This window comes from Scleropages formosus, chromosome 15 (genome assembly GCF_900964775.1).
Source record: "Scleropages formosus chromosome 15, fSclFor1.1, whole genome shotgun sequence".
Taxonomy (NCBI): domain Eukaryota; kingdom Metazoa; phylum Chordata; class Actinopteri; order Osteoglossiformes; family Osteoglossidae; genus Scleropages; species Scleropages formosus.
Genome location: NC_041820.1, coordinates 21,244,548 through 21,261,256, shown reverse-complemented (window position 1 = coordinate 21,261,256; position 16,709 = coordinate 21,244,548). Strand labels below are relative to the sequence as shown.

The 16,709-nt window shown below is 44.4% G+C and overlaps 1 protein-coding gene across 3 annotated transcripts in view; it reads right to left on the bottom strand.

Moving 5' to 3' along the window:
• fsip1 (fibrous sheath interacting protein 1) overlaps window positions 1-16,709 on the bottom strand; it is a 73,435-nt gene that overhangs the window by 43,347 nt on the left and 13,379 nt on the right. For all 3 annotated transcript variants that reach the window (XM_018727491.1, XM_018727493.1, XM_018727492.1), the window contains exon 9: window positions 15,369-15,536. In XM_018727491.1, coding sequence (XP_018583007.1) covers window positions 15,369-15,536 — 168 coding nt within the window. The remainder of the gene's footprint in view (window positions 1-15,368; window positions 15,537-16,709) is intronic.

Below are 16,709 nucleotides of genomic sequence, written 5' to 3'. Positions count from 1 at the left end.
ATTAGCTACACTGACATCATTACAACTGCAAAAAATTAAAGGAAACATATATGAGTTTACGTCTGACTGGTTCATGAAGTCAAAATATACAGATAGACATAGAATATACATCAGATGCTGAAAAGGATCTGAAGTAGTTCACCCTTCTTTTCCTGAATATCTTTTTTGATACAAGCACAAATGGCAAGTTTTTTTATTTGTAATAATTAGCTCAATAATGGAATAAAATAAAGTAAAATAAAGTTTTTGTTATCTGCCTGAAACAGGATCGATGACTGGTCGGCTATTCAAAAATGTTGGAGAATATGGAAATGTACGCAGGATAAAAGAAACACAGAAGTTTGATATGTTTTAAAACCTGTTTAATATTAAAACAGTAATCTATGTGTTTTTTGCCTAAATCACAAACTCTTAAACCAGTGTACTTTCAGCCCTCATATATTGTTAAGCACTCCCCTTTAAGTAAATGACATTGCATGGTACGCCGGGGATGTTGGTTAATCTGGAATGTGAAATAAATGAAGGTCGGGTAATGAAGACTTTGCTATATAATAAAAATAGTGTAGTACAATACGGCCTCTACATCTCTCTTTATAAATTAGCCATCAGAGGAGGTTTGGGCACCTAACCCTAAGGAATTTCCTTCTGGAATCCTGGAGGTTCTTGGAGGTCAGAGATTTTTGGAGAATGACAAACAATGCAAAGACCAAATGGTCAATTCATTCATACAACAAACTTTTTTGTAGAAAAGTGTCTCTTTTAAGGCCAGAAAACCATAGCTCCATAATAATAGTAAATCAGTGGGAAATTCTGAGGGATATAATTTAGTAGAGAAAAACCATGCTAGCCAGCAGCAGAGGACCTGCGTCTTCAGGGTAACCGCACCCACCTGGCAGCAGAGTGAAGGTTTACACTCGGCATGCTAAAACTAAATATAAACTTGCTGGGATTCCCAAACTCAACAAGTGTCTGAGTGGTAGCCCTGGTGCAGCAAGTGGCAGCAACGGCGTCTGAAGTTCCGAACTGTGACTCACCATCTCCAGCCAACATCGGGCTCCTTGCTATGTGCTGCAGCCCATAGTTTTCCACAGAACCAGCATGTTTTCACCGCAGCACTTCATAACCATTCCGTAAAAATAGCAAGGCAGAACACAAGGACAACAATAAAAATTGCCATAAACATGCTGCTGTGGAAACAAAGCGAAGCTAAGTCCTTTATTTCTAAAGCACAGACAGATTGGAAATACTTGTTTCAGATAGATAACTGTTGGTCTAAAATGAGACCATGACAAGGATTTACATAAACAGTTACATTATATTTATTTAGCACACACCTTTGCCCAAGCTGACTTACAAATTTTAAGTTTGTACACTAGGCCTCTTATACTCATTTACCCATTTACAAGACTTTGTCATTTAACTGGACCAATTCAGGATATGTTCTTTGGTCAAGGGAGCTACAGCAGGAAGGGGATTCAGACTCTGGACTTTTCAAGACAGCAACCCTAACCACTCCACCTGCTGTCCCTGTCTTTTACAGGAGCTGTTATTGTGATCATTATTAGTTTGCTGCCTGAATGTTGTTTTTACGTTCTGTTATAAAACTTGTTTATATCCAACTAGGAAGAACATTGTCCATGTAATGGGCAACATATCTATATATTTCATAAAAATATATTCCATAATGCGGGGGGGCGTGGTGGCACAGTGGGTTGGACCAGGTCCTGCTCTCCAGTGGGTCTGGGGTTTGAGTCCCGCTTGGGGTGCCTTGCAATGGACTGGCGTCCCGTCCTGGGTGCGTCCCCTCCCCCTTCAGCCTTACGCCGTGTGTTGCCGGGTTAGGCTCCGGTTCCCCGTGACCCCGTCTGGGACAAGCGGTTCAGAAAGTGTGTGTGTGTGTGTGTGTGTGTGTGTGTGTGTGTGTATATATTCCATAATACAGTCCATGTGAATAACATTGTCCATGTAATAGGCATTATATAATGGGTGACACGGTGGCACAGAGAGTAGCGCTGCTGTCTTACAGCTCCTGGGTGGTGTGGAAGGACATGAGATTGATCCTCAGTCTGTGTGAAGTTTGCACGTTCTCCCTGTGTCCGCATGGGTTTCTTCCCACAGTCCAAAAATATGCTGTTCAGGTTCACCCATAGTGTGTGAGTGACAGAGAGAGTGTGTTCCACTGATGTATGGCTCAGTGACCCATTATAAGTAGTGTATCTAACAGTGTAAGTCACATTGGTGAATAAGGTGTGTGGACTGATAACAATACAGTTCATTGGAAGTTGCTTTGGAGAAAAGCATCTGCTAAATAAATAAATGTAACACACCAGCTTTTGAGTACCCTCTAAGAGTTAACGCAGAGGGACTCATCATCCATCTGTCTCCCGTGCATTCTTGCTAAGCTTCTCCACGCTAACAGAAAAACTTGCACAAATAAAAATGTTTGTATCACACAAATATGTTAGCTCAGTGACTTGTGAAGCATGACTTTACAGGAGAGCCGCTACAGAGGCTCTGGCCACGGTGGATATTTTTTGCCTGCCAGCATACCACAGGCTCAGCATCAATCTATTACTGGCTCTGTTAAATCTGCACCACCCAGCACCAGATGTCGCACAAAGTGGACCTGATGACGGAATCTCACCATCCCCAGGTTTAACAATCGGGTGGTACACAAAGTGTCACAGTGTTCCCATATGTGTGGTTTACCATCAGAGCAGAGGTCCACTACATTTAGCTGGGATGAAACTTCTCGGTGTCAATATGCTAAAGACTTCACCTTCTCTTATCAACCCCAGGAACCACTCTAGATCACTGTAAACAGCAACAGTATTTTAAATGACACCATATGATTGCAAATCTTCTGCTGCAAAATGTTTCATTGTTTCTTTTCTATTTTACAGCTACTTTATATCCCATTGTTTGAGAACTGAAATTGTTTCATCGTAGCAAAGATTTGAATTATTATATTCTTGCTGTAGTAGCCTTCAGCAAGGCATTTACCCCAACTGATACAGTAAGAATATCACGATGTACAACGGGTAAATCATGGCAAGATTATAAGATAAATTTGTATCAGTGACATTACATGTGACATAGCCCATGTGTATTAGTGACATTATATACTAATAAAATACATTTTCATTTGTCTCATTATTTGTTAAAATTTAATAACAGAATACAACACTTCACTATAAGTTATTAAATTTGATCTATTGCAAATTTTCACCAACAGGTCTTTCAAGGATGAAAATTTTATGTATAGTCACTGTATTAAAATCACTTAAAGGTCTAGGCTGACAAAAGTTATTGCATAGTAATAACACAACATACAACTGAGGCAGATTAAACTTAAGAGGGGGCGAAAAAAGTAGTTTGTTAAATTTACATAAGTTTTAATTTTTTTATGACACTGGGACTTACAGTGTAGTATACAAAGAGCGGACAAATATCAGCACATGAATACGGACTCAAACTATGAAGTAATAAAAGGGAAATTGTACTCACTGACTCACTTTCAATAATCAGTTGTCCTGGTCACAGTCATGGCAAAACCACAACAGCGTTACAAAAAATTCAAAACAACTGGTTCAAGAGTGCTCAAACCCTGTCTCTACAAAAAGCTATACAATAAAGGGACTCTGGAACTGCCAGTCTGCTGTGAGAAAAGCTGACTTCATACCAGCCTATGCCTCCCATCTCTCACTGGACCTCCTGGCCCTAACTGAAACCTGGATCACCCCAGACAACTCAGCCACACCTGCAGCACTCTCTACTAACTACTCCTTCTCTCACACATCTCGTTCCTCTGGCAGAGGTGGAGGCACAGGCCTGCTCATCTCTCCCCGGTGGGAATCTTCTGTTCTCTTTCTTCACCTGCATGATCTGTCTTCCTTTGAATGCCATGCTGTCTCTGTCACTGCCTCAATCACTCTTGTTGTGGTTGTCCTTTATCGCTCTCCCGGCCCTCTTGGCCACTTCCTGGATGACCTTGACATCTTGTTGAGCTCTCTACCAGGGGACAACTCTCCGCTGATTCTCCTGGGTGACTTCAACCTGCATGTCGATGACATGCATGCAAGTGGCCTTCTGTTGCTCCTACAGTCCTTTGATCTCTCCCTGTCCCAATCCCCTGCTACTCAGAAAGCGGGCAACTGTCTTGACCTTGTATTTTCCCGCAACTGTGGCTGTCCTGTTCTCTCTGTCACTCCGCTGCATGATTCTGACCACTTCTTCATTTCCTTTCAACCCTCCCTCACCACTAACTCTTCGTCTCTTCCTGCACCCGTTGTCACCTTTCGCCGCAACTTAACATCTCTCTCACCTTCCTGCTTTGCCTCTGCTACTCTGGCCGCTCTCCCTTCTGCTCCACAATTCTCAGATCTATCGACAGATGATGCAACTAACACTTTCCTCTCTGCCCTATCTTCCTCCCTTGACTCTCTCTGTCCTCTGTTTTCTAGACCAGCATGCCCCATTGCTACCCCATGGCTGTCTGATACATTATGTGTTAACAGGACCAAACTGCGGGCTGCAGAGCGAAGATGGCGTAAATCCAAAACTCCATTGGACCTGGATGCTTATCAGTCACTCAGCTGCTTTTCAGTCTGCTGTCTCTTCAGCTAAAACCTCCTTCTTCCACAACAAAATACAGTCTGCATCCAAAAAACCACACAGACTCTTTGCCACCTTCTCATCCCTTCTGTGTCCCCCACCACCTCCTCCTCCCTCTTCTCTCTCACTGCTGAAGACTTTGCTTTGTTTTTCAGAGACAAAGTCAAAGCGATTACTGATAAATTCTCACCATCAACCTGCCTGGTTCGTGCTGGACCTCCCTGCAAAGCGATCCTCTCCGACTTCAAGCTGCTCTCTGAATCTGAAGTCGCTGACCTCCTGATATTGCACAGAGCCACCACCTGCTCACTTGATCCGATCCCATCATCACTCCTTCAGAACATTTCCCTGCAACTCTCCTCCTTCTTCTCTTCTATCATCAACTCCTCACTCTCCTCTGGCTGTTTCCCAGCTGCCTTCAAAACAGCTCTAATTTCACCTCTGTTAAAAAAAATCCTCCCTGGACCCCAATCTGGTTGAAAATTACAGACCGGTCTCTCTCTTCCCCTTCCTGTCCAAAACCCTTGAGCGGGCAGCCTGTGATCAACTGTCTGATTTCTTCACTTGGAACCATCTCCTTGATGGTTATAAGTCTGGTTTCAAAGTTGGTCACTCCACTGAGACTGCCCTTCTGGCAGTATCTGATGCTCTCCAAGCTGCTAGAGCTGCCTCCCTCTCTTCGGTCCTCATCCTCCTCAATCTATCTGCAGCATTCGACACTGTCAATCACCAGATTCTACTCTCCTCTCTTAACCAGCTTGGGATCAAAGGTGCAGCAGTAAGATGATTTGAGTCCTACATCTCTGACAGATCCTATCAAGTGGTCTGGCGGAGCTCTCGTTCTTCTCCTCTGCCTCTCTCAACCGGTGTTCCGCAGGGCTCGGTGTTGGGTCCTCTTCTTTTCTCCATCTACACCTCCTCCCTCAGTCTGGTCATAGCCTCCCATGGATTCAAATACCACTGCTATGCTGATGATACCAAGCTCTTCCTCTCCTTTCCACCTGCTGCATCAGACATCTCTGCACGCATTGCTGCCTGTCTGTCATATATCTCTTCATGGATGTATGATCACCACCTCCAACTCAACCTCTCCGAAACAGAGATTCTTTACCTCCCAGCTGGTCTGTCCTCCTGTCACGACCTCTCGATCAAACTGGACAACTCACTCATTTCACCTAGCTCCTTTGCTAAGAGTCTGGGAGTAACAACTGATGCGAGTCTGTCATTCTCTCAACATATCGAAGCCACAACCCGGTCCTGCAGATACATCCTGCATAATATTCGTAGGATCCATCCCTACCTCACTACTGACTCTGCCCAACTACTTGTCCAGGCCATGGTAACTTCCCGTCTGGACTACTGCAAGTCTCTTCTCTGTGGCCTTCCTGCTAATGCCATCAAACCACTGCAGCTTCTGCAGAATGCTGCTGCACGAGTTGTGTTTGATTTGCCAGAGCGCTCCCATGTATCTCCTCTACTCATCTCTCTGCACTGGCTTCCTATAGCTGCCCGAATCAAATTCAAAACCCTGGTTACTGTGTACAAATGCATCAACAGAACTGCTCCCGGCGATTTACAAGACTTGATCAACCAGTACACCCAAGCCAGGCCCCTTCGCTCATCTACTTCTGCTTGCTTGGTGGTCCCACGCACGAAAGGCAAAGCTCTGAGGTTCTCGGTTCTGCGTCCGTTGTGGTGGAATGACCTTCCCCTGTCACTCAGAACTGCGGAAACTCTGCCTGTTTTCAAGAAGAGTCTGAAAACCCACCTCTTCCAGATCCACTTCGCCCAAGATCTCTCCAGCTCATCTATGGTGTATGGTGTAACTGTTCACACATCGTAACTCCAGAAGCATCCCCAGATACAACCTTTATTTAGCCATTACTCTGGTATTGTACTGCTCATTTGTGCATCTTATAATAGTTAATAAAAATAAATAAATGGTGTGTGTATCGGGATTTGTCTATCCTGTGTCTTATGCACCTACTTGAACGATGAACATCGGTCCAGCAAGTGGTAGGGAACAAACTAGGTTTGCTTAAGACTTTCATGTCTGCAGCTATGTCTCAGTCTCTCAATGTAATGCATAAATTGTACTTTTGCTGAGATGTACGTCACTTTGGACAAAAGCGTCTGCTAAATGAATAAATGTAAATCAAGCACAGTGTCATAAAGCTGGTATCTTAGGTAAGGCTGCCAACTGGAAATGTCTTGAATGTATTAAAGGACAGTAGACAAAATGCCTAATCTGGACCAATGAGTGCTGTAAATTATTAAAATGCTGTGACAACTCAAGATTTACTTTTCTACTACTGTATATCCATATGGGTTTAAGCTTCAAGAAAGACAAAGGGTGCAGTCAACACACATCTGTATTAAGTACAGCAGGGAGCATTATATGGTAAGGGCATGCTGGAGCTGTCGGTAACAAGTTTGGCTGAGGAGTGTAAGTGTGCAGAAGTGGGTTTGGAGCTGACTCTAACAGACTCAAAAGATGGGGTTGTGAAAAAAGTGGCACCATCGGTGAGGACGGGTAGGGGCTGGAATCCCAGAGATGCAGTCCAGAGCACAAAAGGGGCACTGCAGCTGTTGGACGTGGTTGGACACGCGCAGAGAGGGAAGGCAGGGTTTGGCTCTGGCCGTGTGCAGCAGTTGTGGAGTGCTGCCCTGGAAGCAGACAGATGGCGGCTGGTTGTTGAACAGGTCCGGGAGCAGGAAGAGGAGGCAAGGCGTGCAAGGGCAATCAAATTAGTTAAGCAGGGTCAGTGGGTGAACTGGGAAGACGTGGAGAACAGGAAGCTCCACTGGCAAGATGTGTGGACTATGGAGGTGAGTTCCATTAAGTTCACTGTTGGATCGACTTATGACATGCTGCCAACACCACAGAATGTTAAGCAGTGGGCAGGTGGTGATGGTTGCTGTAAGTTGTGTAGGGGTGTGGTGACGCTGAGGCACATTTGTCAGGGTGTAAGGTTAGCTTGGCACAGGAGCGTTATACTTGGCGCCATAATCACATTCTTAGATGTTTAGCAGGCATGTTTGAAAGCAAGCGGTAAGTGGTGAATTCTTTGTTTGTTTGCAGTAGAGTTAAAACAAGTGGATTTGTGCAGGCAGGAGAGGGTAACACTATGCAAACGCGTATGTGTCTTGGTAGGCGGGGTAATGTATGGGACTGGAAGCTGCTGGCTGATGTGGGCAAACAGCTCCAGGTACCACGGGTCATTGCAGTTTCTTCATTGTGTCCAAACGTGGTATTGTATTCAGAGCATAAGTGGATCGTATACTTTGAAGAGTTAATAGTGCCGTTCGAGGGTGCTATTGGGGAGGCAGACGAGCATAAATTGTTGAAGTATGCGGATCTGGTAGCAGAGACAAGAGACCATGGGTGGCGGGCTCATGTGAGACTAGTAGAGGTAGGTGTTTGGGGGTTTGCGGCTAAATCAGCTATGTCATTGTTGGGGGGATTTGATATTAGAGGCCACTTGTTAAGGGTGGCGATGAAGGAGCTGTCCGATACTGCTGAAAAGGTGAGTCAATGGCTGTGGATGAGAAGAGAGCAGGGTAGTTGGGGTTACAGGTAGAAAGGAGGTGTGTGGTGGTGGTAAAATTAGTGGCAGGTGGCTAACAGTGGGAGGCAGCTGGTGGTAATTAAGGATGTGTGGCCTTGTTAACTGAGTTAGTTTAAAGTTTGTGGAGTGGTGCAGGTATGGAGGCAATCCATGATGGTTTGCAATTGTGAAGGTGGTGCGGTTACAGGTATGAATGGAGCAATGGTTTAATTGGGGTAGTTGACTGTGTGGAGTTGCGGTATTCATTGACGGTGAAAGGCATCTAATGTTTGTGGAGGAGGCTCAGTCTGGGATGCCAGACTGCGCTGTTTAGCCTTCCCGCGCTGTCGTGGGCTTAATTCAACGAAACACCAACAAAGGGAGATGTCCACTTGAAAACCTCTATCATATACTTGTGTTGGTACCCTGTGGTTGTGTTGGTTAGGGAAGGAAGTTAAGCTTTTTGGTGTCAAGTCATTGAGATGTACACTCACCGGCCACTTTATTAGGTACACCTGTTCAACTGCTCGTTAACACATATCTAATCAGCCAATCACATGGCAACATCTCAGTGCATTTAGGCATGTAGACATGGTCAAAACAACCTGCTGAAGTTCAAACTGAGCATCAGAATGGGGAAGAAAGGTGATTTAAGTGACTTTGAACGTGGCATGGTTGTTGGTGCCACACGGGCTCGTCTGAGTATTTCAGAAACTGCTGATCTACTGGGATTTTCATGCACAATGATCTCTAGGGTTTGCAGAGAATGGTCAGAAAAAGAGAAAATGTCCAGTGAGCGGCAGTTCTGTGGGCGAAAATGCCTTGTTGATGCCAGAGGTCAGAGGAGAATGGCCAGACTGGTTCGAGCTGATAGAAAGGCAACAGTAACTCAAATAACCACTCGTTACAACTGAGATATGCAGAAGAGCATCTCTGAACGCACAACACATCAAACCTTGAAGTAGATGGGTTACAGCAGCAGAAGACCACACCAGGTGCCACTCTTGTCAGCTAAGAACAGGAAACTGAGGCTACAATTCACACGGGCTCACCAAAACTGGACAATAGAAGATTGGAAAAACATTGCCTGATCTGATGAGTCTCGATTTCTGCTGTGACATTCAGATGGTAGGGTCAGAGTTTGGTGTAAACAACATGAATGCATGGATCCATCCTGCCTTGTATCAACGGTTCAGGCTGGTGGTGGTGGTGTAATGGTGTGGGGGCTTTTTTCTTGGCACACTTTGGGCCCCTTAGTACCACCTGAGCATTGTTTAAATGCCACAGCCTACCTGAGTATTGTTGCTGACGATGTCCATCCCTTTATGACCACAGTGTAGCCATCTTCTGATGGCTACTTCTAGCAGGATAACACACCATGTCACAAAGCTCAAATCATTTCAAACTAGTTTCTTGAACATGACAATGAGTTCACTATACTCAAATGGCCTCACAGTCACCATACCTCAATCCAATAGAGCACCTCTGGCATGTGGTGGAATGGGAGATGCATATCATAGATGTGCAGCCAACAAAAATCTGCAGCAACTGCGTGATGCTATTATGTCAATGTGGACCAAAATCTCTGAGGAATGTTTCCAGCACCTTGTTGAATCTATGCCATGAAGAATTAAGGCAGTTCTGAAGGCAAAAGGGGGTCAACTCGGTACTAGCAAGGTGTACCTAATAAAGTGGCCAGTGAGTGTATGTTGGCAATGTTGGATGTTGTTCTCTGCAGTTTCATGGTGAAGTTGGTTGGACTGGATCCTTGTGTACAGCCGCTGTAATGCGCATGGGGTGTAACATCTTGTCCTGTGTATCTTGAATGAATGTACGACCACAGTAAAGGACTTCAAGTAAAGAATGCATTAGTTGTTATTAGTTGTTATCTGCTGATCAAAGTTTTGGCCCTAGCCAAAGGCTGACAAATGTTCAGGAGAACACAAATTTTTTTCCAGATTTCCAACACAGATGTATTTCCAAGAAGTACTATGCTCCAAAAACATATTATGTAGTCCCATAATGTTCAATATACTGTGTCTATAAGATGGCAATTTTCTACGTATCTCGGAACAACTAGCCTGTTGGGTCAATGAGCTGCTTGATAACACAACCTGCAGGAGTACCACAATGAATAACTCATTTAATCATTGCCCCCAATTTAAGCTGCTATAAAGGTATAATAGAGAACTTTAAAGGCAAGAGACTGCTTGGCTATGGGTGGACGTGGGCTGCAGCTTTGGGTGAGGCCCTCCACCGGTCTTGTCAAAGGCATCCGTCTGACAAGCTACCAGGAAAATATGCAAGACCACCTCTAAGTATCTCAACAGCTTATGGCCTTGGAAAGAACTTGAAAGAATACCACAGATTTTTTTGAGGGGGGGTTACTGGCAGGACTTGCAAAATACAGGAAATGCCATCTAATTAATTACTTACTTCCATCAAAACAAGACTCACTACTGTGCTAACACATTTCAAGTTAACTCACAGAAAAGTTTGAACTGCAGCATTATATGAACTGCTGTAAGACTACAACAGTATATGGATTCTGCTTTGGTAGCCAAGTCAGAAAGCTGCTTTTTCATGAATGTTTTAAAAGCTTCATTGTGTGTCTTCAGAAATATACACTCACTATTTTCAATGGGGGGGGTGCGGTGGCGCAGTGGGTTGGACCGCAGTCCTACTCTCCGGTGGGTCTGGGGTTCGAGTCCCGCTTGGGGTGCCTTGTGACGGACTGGCGTCCCGTCCTGGGTGCATCCCCTTCCCCCTCCGGCCTTACGCCCTGTGTTGCCGGGTAGGCTCCGGTTCCCCGTGACCCCGTAAGGGACAAGCGGTTCTGAAAATGTGTGTGTGTGTGTATTTTCAATGGTACTATCATTTTTTTCTTTTTTTTGTGGCCAACATTCGCATCCATTTGTGACTACAGACGGTCTTGCACTTAAGACCAAGGTGTTATGACATAAAACATATACAGAGTTGAAGAAGCACTTGTTTCTGCATTTACATGAGAGTCTTCCCCACTCAGAAGGGTGTGAAACTCAGTTTGAGTCCATAGGAGCTACATCTTTGCACCAAATTACATGCCCATGAGCTACTCAATTTCTTATTAGGGAACACTTCATGACCTATTAGAGTTACTGTTGACCAATCTCCTTTCCTAGGTCTGGTAGCACTTCTTGTCCAGGACCAGGTGTCTCAGCAGAAATGCCCCCTGTTCAGGTCACTAGACAACCAACCACCATGTGTGCTCCTCCTTGTTTACTCTGAAGGAGCAAGCTGACACTTCAGGAGATGGCAGCCGTTTAAAGACAGAATATGTTCCATTTTGCTATAAACAGGGAAACCAGGAGAAATGTCAAAGAAAGGACACTCATTTTGCAGTAATCCAAATATAACATCCCAAAATACCCCTCTAAGAAGACATACAGCTGGGACATACGGAATGCCTTGTGAAGAGACATTTCACTCGCCACTTTCAGGTCTGACCACACATGTATCTAAAATGATCAGCACTGTCCAGCTTCAGACCTCACGTTTACACCAGAATCCCCTCAGTTTAACTGCTGGAAAAAGTGAGATGCACATTGCTGAGAACTGGCTAGATTGGGTTTGTTTCAAATGTGACACGTAGCATGAACTGAGGGTTGAAATCTGTGCATTAGAATAAGGTGAACTGAGTGGAGGTTACATACAATGGCCATTAAACATGGCATCAGTTGAATGTCTGGGATTAGACTAAAAAGCAAAGACAAGTAAAGAAACTCTGTCTGTGCAGCAGAAAGAGACAAGACACAATGACCTGTGTTTCACCGAGTGTGACGAAGAGAATGACAGCATTCAGTGATGCATGACCCCAGGCCCCAATGCCTTAATAGAGTTTTAAAGAACTTCTACTCTGCAATCTGGATATTTTCGGCATTGAGCCCAGAGGCTCTGGCCTGGCTGGCTTGAAGGTGGGAATCTTATGATTTGCCACAATAGTGCTGAAAAGTGGGGCAGGAATGCTTTTAAAATCCATTCTTGAGTAGTGGATTCTCCTTAAGCCAGTGAAGTAGCGGGTGACAGGTGAAAGGTCAGGGGGTTCCACCCAAGTTTGCTTCACTTATCATTTGCCTGGGATTTGAAGAAACTTGTACATGAAACCATTTGGAAGCAGGAGGAACTCAGATGTTCAATTAAAGTGTTTAATTGGTACAAGCTACTGCCAATAAAAAAGGTGATCACAAAGGTGGACACAAAACAAAAGCATACTGGGGTTTACGACCACTCTTGAATTCACCAGAGCTGAGCAACAGTGGAAGGCTCACCATGAAGCAGATTGACCTACAGTGTAGCTTACCTTTAATATGTTTACAGCTGGCACTATGGATGTTTCTGTTTAAACCTGGGGGATGGGAAAAGACTACAGACAAACCGCACTGTCTGTATGGCACAGAATTAATGTCTTCCAGAGACCTGCGTGACCTCAGAATGAAGACCAGGTGATCCCTTTTGGAGGCTTTCAAACAGTATCAAATCAAAGGTTCTTCTCAAAGTTTCAGGATAGTGTTATTAAGTTAGGTTGCTGCTGGAAGTTACAGCTGTTTCTGCATCTTAAGACAACTACTCTTCAGTATTTCTTGTCGGACTCAACAGAAGACACTATTGGGCTGTAACATCTGCCAGTCATTCAAGGACAAGCCCTGGGTTTCTTGGCCAATCCTTCGCTGTGGGAGAAGCAGTGCAAGTGCAAAAATATGGTCCTTGCAGTGCACTGGAGACAGTTTCATCACCCAGAAGACATTTTCAGGAATGTTTCTGCCCTGTCAACTCAGCATCTACAAACGGTACAAGCAACAATTTCCCCACTCTTCACATGCAGCACTGACTCAGGTCACCAGCATTAAATGGGTCCAGTATGTTGCACGGGCAGAAGCTGCTGCTCACCCCCATCAACCGTTTGAGCTCAACTTTTCCAGCAATGTATCATTTCCACTAATTTCCAAAATGGCCCTTGCCCATCCATGAAAGGGCCATTTCAAGCAGAGGAGGGTCCCCCTGCATCAGTGCAGGGCAGAGCCTTCACTTTTTAACATTTAGACTATTTTTTCTTTAATATGGACCTGCCAACTGGACGTTGGCTTTCACTGCCCCTACGAGGGCGACTGGACACCAAGCACCGAGTCAAGAATTTGACTAAAAGGCTGTTTATACTGGCACTTGTGCACTCTGCCTCACAACCTCCCCTTGTCTCGTTCCAAAAGCAGTATTCCTTCTCGAAACTTTAAACAAACAACAGCTGTTGGGCTTCCCTGCTCAGCTAGCTCAAAAAACACCAGTGACAATCAACCAGTATTGAAGGTAACCATTCCTTCACATGGTCTCAACAAGAACTTTTTAATACAAGTACCTAAACTCAGAATCCAGTCTCTATATTTACTTCCCTGTAGAGTTTTTTCTTTTATTTCTTTTACATTCATGCATTGAATTTCTTTGAATGTTGTGGGATACCAAATCTTACTGGAATGTCTGTGAAATTTAAAAACTTCTGCCAGATATGTTGGATTTTGGAGGATTTCCTGATGCTCCTACACTGATAAAAGAGATCGGAGATTACTTTAATCGGCTCTGAGGAATGCAGATCTGCTCGTTTCCAGAAATTTCACAGCATGGCCTGATGCCCTACGTTGTGGAGCCAGCATTACGTGAAAATTTGAAAGCACACCAGATCATGAATCTACTCTTCTTTTGGTGGCATGACAACCACCTTGATCCTGGCCTAAACAAGCATGTGGGGGACAGGAAAATACAAGCAGTAGCTTAGTACTGATAAAAGGTTATAAATGTCATACAAATGATACTAACCTGCACTACTGTATTCATTTTTAAGCACAAACATACTTTGTAACAAAAAAACTAAGCTGTGCTTCAATAAACACTTATAAATGCTACAATAAACAAGGAGTCATTAACAAAAAGGCTGACAATGGTAAACTCAGAGCAAGGATGGCGGTATCTCAAGTTCACCAACAAGCCTTCATTAAACCTTGGAAGGAAGCACTGAAAGCTTTTTCAGTTTAGGGAGCATGAGTGGGAAAAAAAATGGAAATTAATGTAGGTTATCATCAACAAGACATTCTGAAGATAATTGAGAATTTCATTTTAAAACTGATCAAAGTGCACTCCAGAAAAGAGTTCCAAATTTCACATAGGGTTTTAATGAACAGACAAATGATAGGACAGATACAGAACAATCTGTTCGAACGCTGCGGAGGTTGTGACATTAAACGGGCCAGCATGCAGCATTGTACGAAAAGCAAACGCCAAGCATTCATTGCCATTCAAAGTGACACTTTGGCTCTCTCGTCATAGCAGCTTCCTTCCAACACCCTTTAGTTTTGCTTGTCTCTGTAAATCAAGTATCGTTTCAGTACCAAATATCTGTTTTCTTCTTCAGAGGAATCGGCACAGCTAGGACCTGCATTAAGAGGGCAGGTTAGTATAAGCCAAGTCAACTCCAGCTCAGCAAGCCAACTCAGACTGGTGTGGATACAGATGCTGCTCAAAGATCCTGTTTTACGTTGTCTGTTTCCATAAATCCACCCTAACAGAAGCCTAACCCTAATCCCAACTCCCTAAAAACAGCCATGCCCAGCAGGCCACATCTACCAGCCCCAGAGGCACACTACAAGGCCTGAGACCACCTGGACCATGTGAACGAACAGTGTATGACACAAAAAAAAGCATGTTGGCAGGGCACTGTATATCGGGGTGAACCTGTTAAAGATCTGGTCCAGTGATTCGGCTAAGGATTAGGCCACTTCGCTACACTTCATGCACATCACAGTAAAGGAATTTTTACAGTAAAAGTGGCTTCATGAGCTTTACAGGGCCTTCATATAGTGAGGACCACTGCATGACAATGCTGCCTGGGAGATCGCAAGGGCAGGAACACTTAACATGATTTAATCGTGTTGTTACCATGAATGAAATGATGACAGAAACGCAGACAAAGCCAGCCACTCTGGACAGACAGTTGAGAAATCTGGTCTAACTTTCCTGCAGGAAACCAGGAAGACGGTTTACAAGATCTTAACGGCTGCCTACTGCCCCGTCCATCGCGACGATTCCTAACAATCCTTGACTTTCTGCGAAGGTGGGCAATTTGGGGCTTAGTGGGACTTTTATGATGCAAAGCACTCAACGCAAGGGCTGCAGAGCACATACCTGGACCAAGGTGTGGTTAAGGTTGGAGCTGCGCACAGACAGGAAGCTCTCCACAGGAAGGAGGAGCTGGAGTCTGGAGTCAATGTGACGAAGCCGCGTGAGTTCTGCCGGCTCAGGGGTGTAGCCGCCCCCTGCACACCTGTGCACGGCCAACACCAAAGACTCTTCCTGCACAAAAAAAAGGAAAGAAGAATGGAGTGAAGAAGCAACCATCCCTGTCCCTTGTCAAGCACCAATCAGGTCTATAGCCTTTTCATTAAATTAATCAGAATTAAGAGAATTACACTGATCAAAGGTTATTCCAAAATAAGAAAAAAAATAGTTCTAGTCAGTAATCCTTGGAAGAGGCTCCATGAAGCTTGATTCAGCCACATTTGTGCATAATGGTGTTTGAGCAGCACAGGCATGAACTTACTTTCCGCAAATAGGATTGCATTATTCTGCACAAAGAGCTTAACCTCTATTTGGATTACTGCAAAAGTAAGAACGCATTGAGATTTATACCTAAGTGTTGCCAGCACTTGTGTTATTAGTTTCCCAGGCCATGCTTTATTATTTCAGCTCTTTTCACAGATTATTTCTAAACAAGCTTTGACCAAATTTAAAGAAAAAAAATCAAGACTGATGTTATTGTTTTGGGGATTAACAGGGTTCACTGGCAAGAAAATCAAACGTTTGTCACGTCTCACGAAGGCTGCTTTGAGTGGCACTCAACAAAGCTTTTTTCTCGAACCCCGCAATTGTTTTAGAACCGAAGGAAACCTCGACAGCCTGGTAGTGCTGCTCTGGTTGAAGCTTCTGTAAAAATGGTAAAAAAAACCATAATAATGAGGCTTCCCGCGGCCAAGACTTTCATCGGTGCCTCCCAGTGAATAAATCACTCGTCGGGTTCGCACAATGTCCAGTAAAGCAGCGGGTGGCAGGTGAGGTCACCAGCCCCAAGCTCAGTGGTGAGGTGAGACTTGTCAGCTTGCCCATGGAGGGTCAAGAAGGCCAGTAGGCCCTCTGCTGCTGGTGCAGCTGCTGACCTCTGCAGGACAAAAACAGCACAGCCTGAATCACGCTCCTTCCAGTCGCGGTCTCACCACACATCTCCACTTGCACAAACATCTGCTTGTCTCGAACAGTAGGTGGCGTAGAGGTTAGAGCTACCACCTTTGGACTCTGAAATCATGAGTTTGAATTTGAACTCCTGCTTTAGTACCCTTGATCAAGGTGTTTACCCTGAACTGCTCCAAAGTTGAGTTGTAAAAATTAAAGACTTCAGCATTGTAAATCACTCTGGAGGCAAGCATCAGCAAAAGGAATAAAGGTTCAGTGACTAAACATATGGTTCAAGGT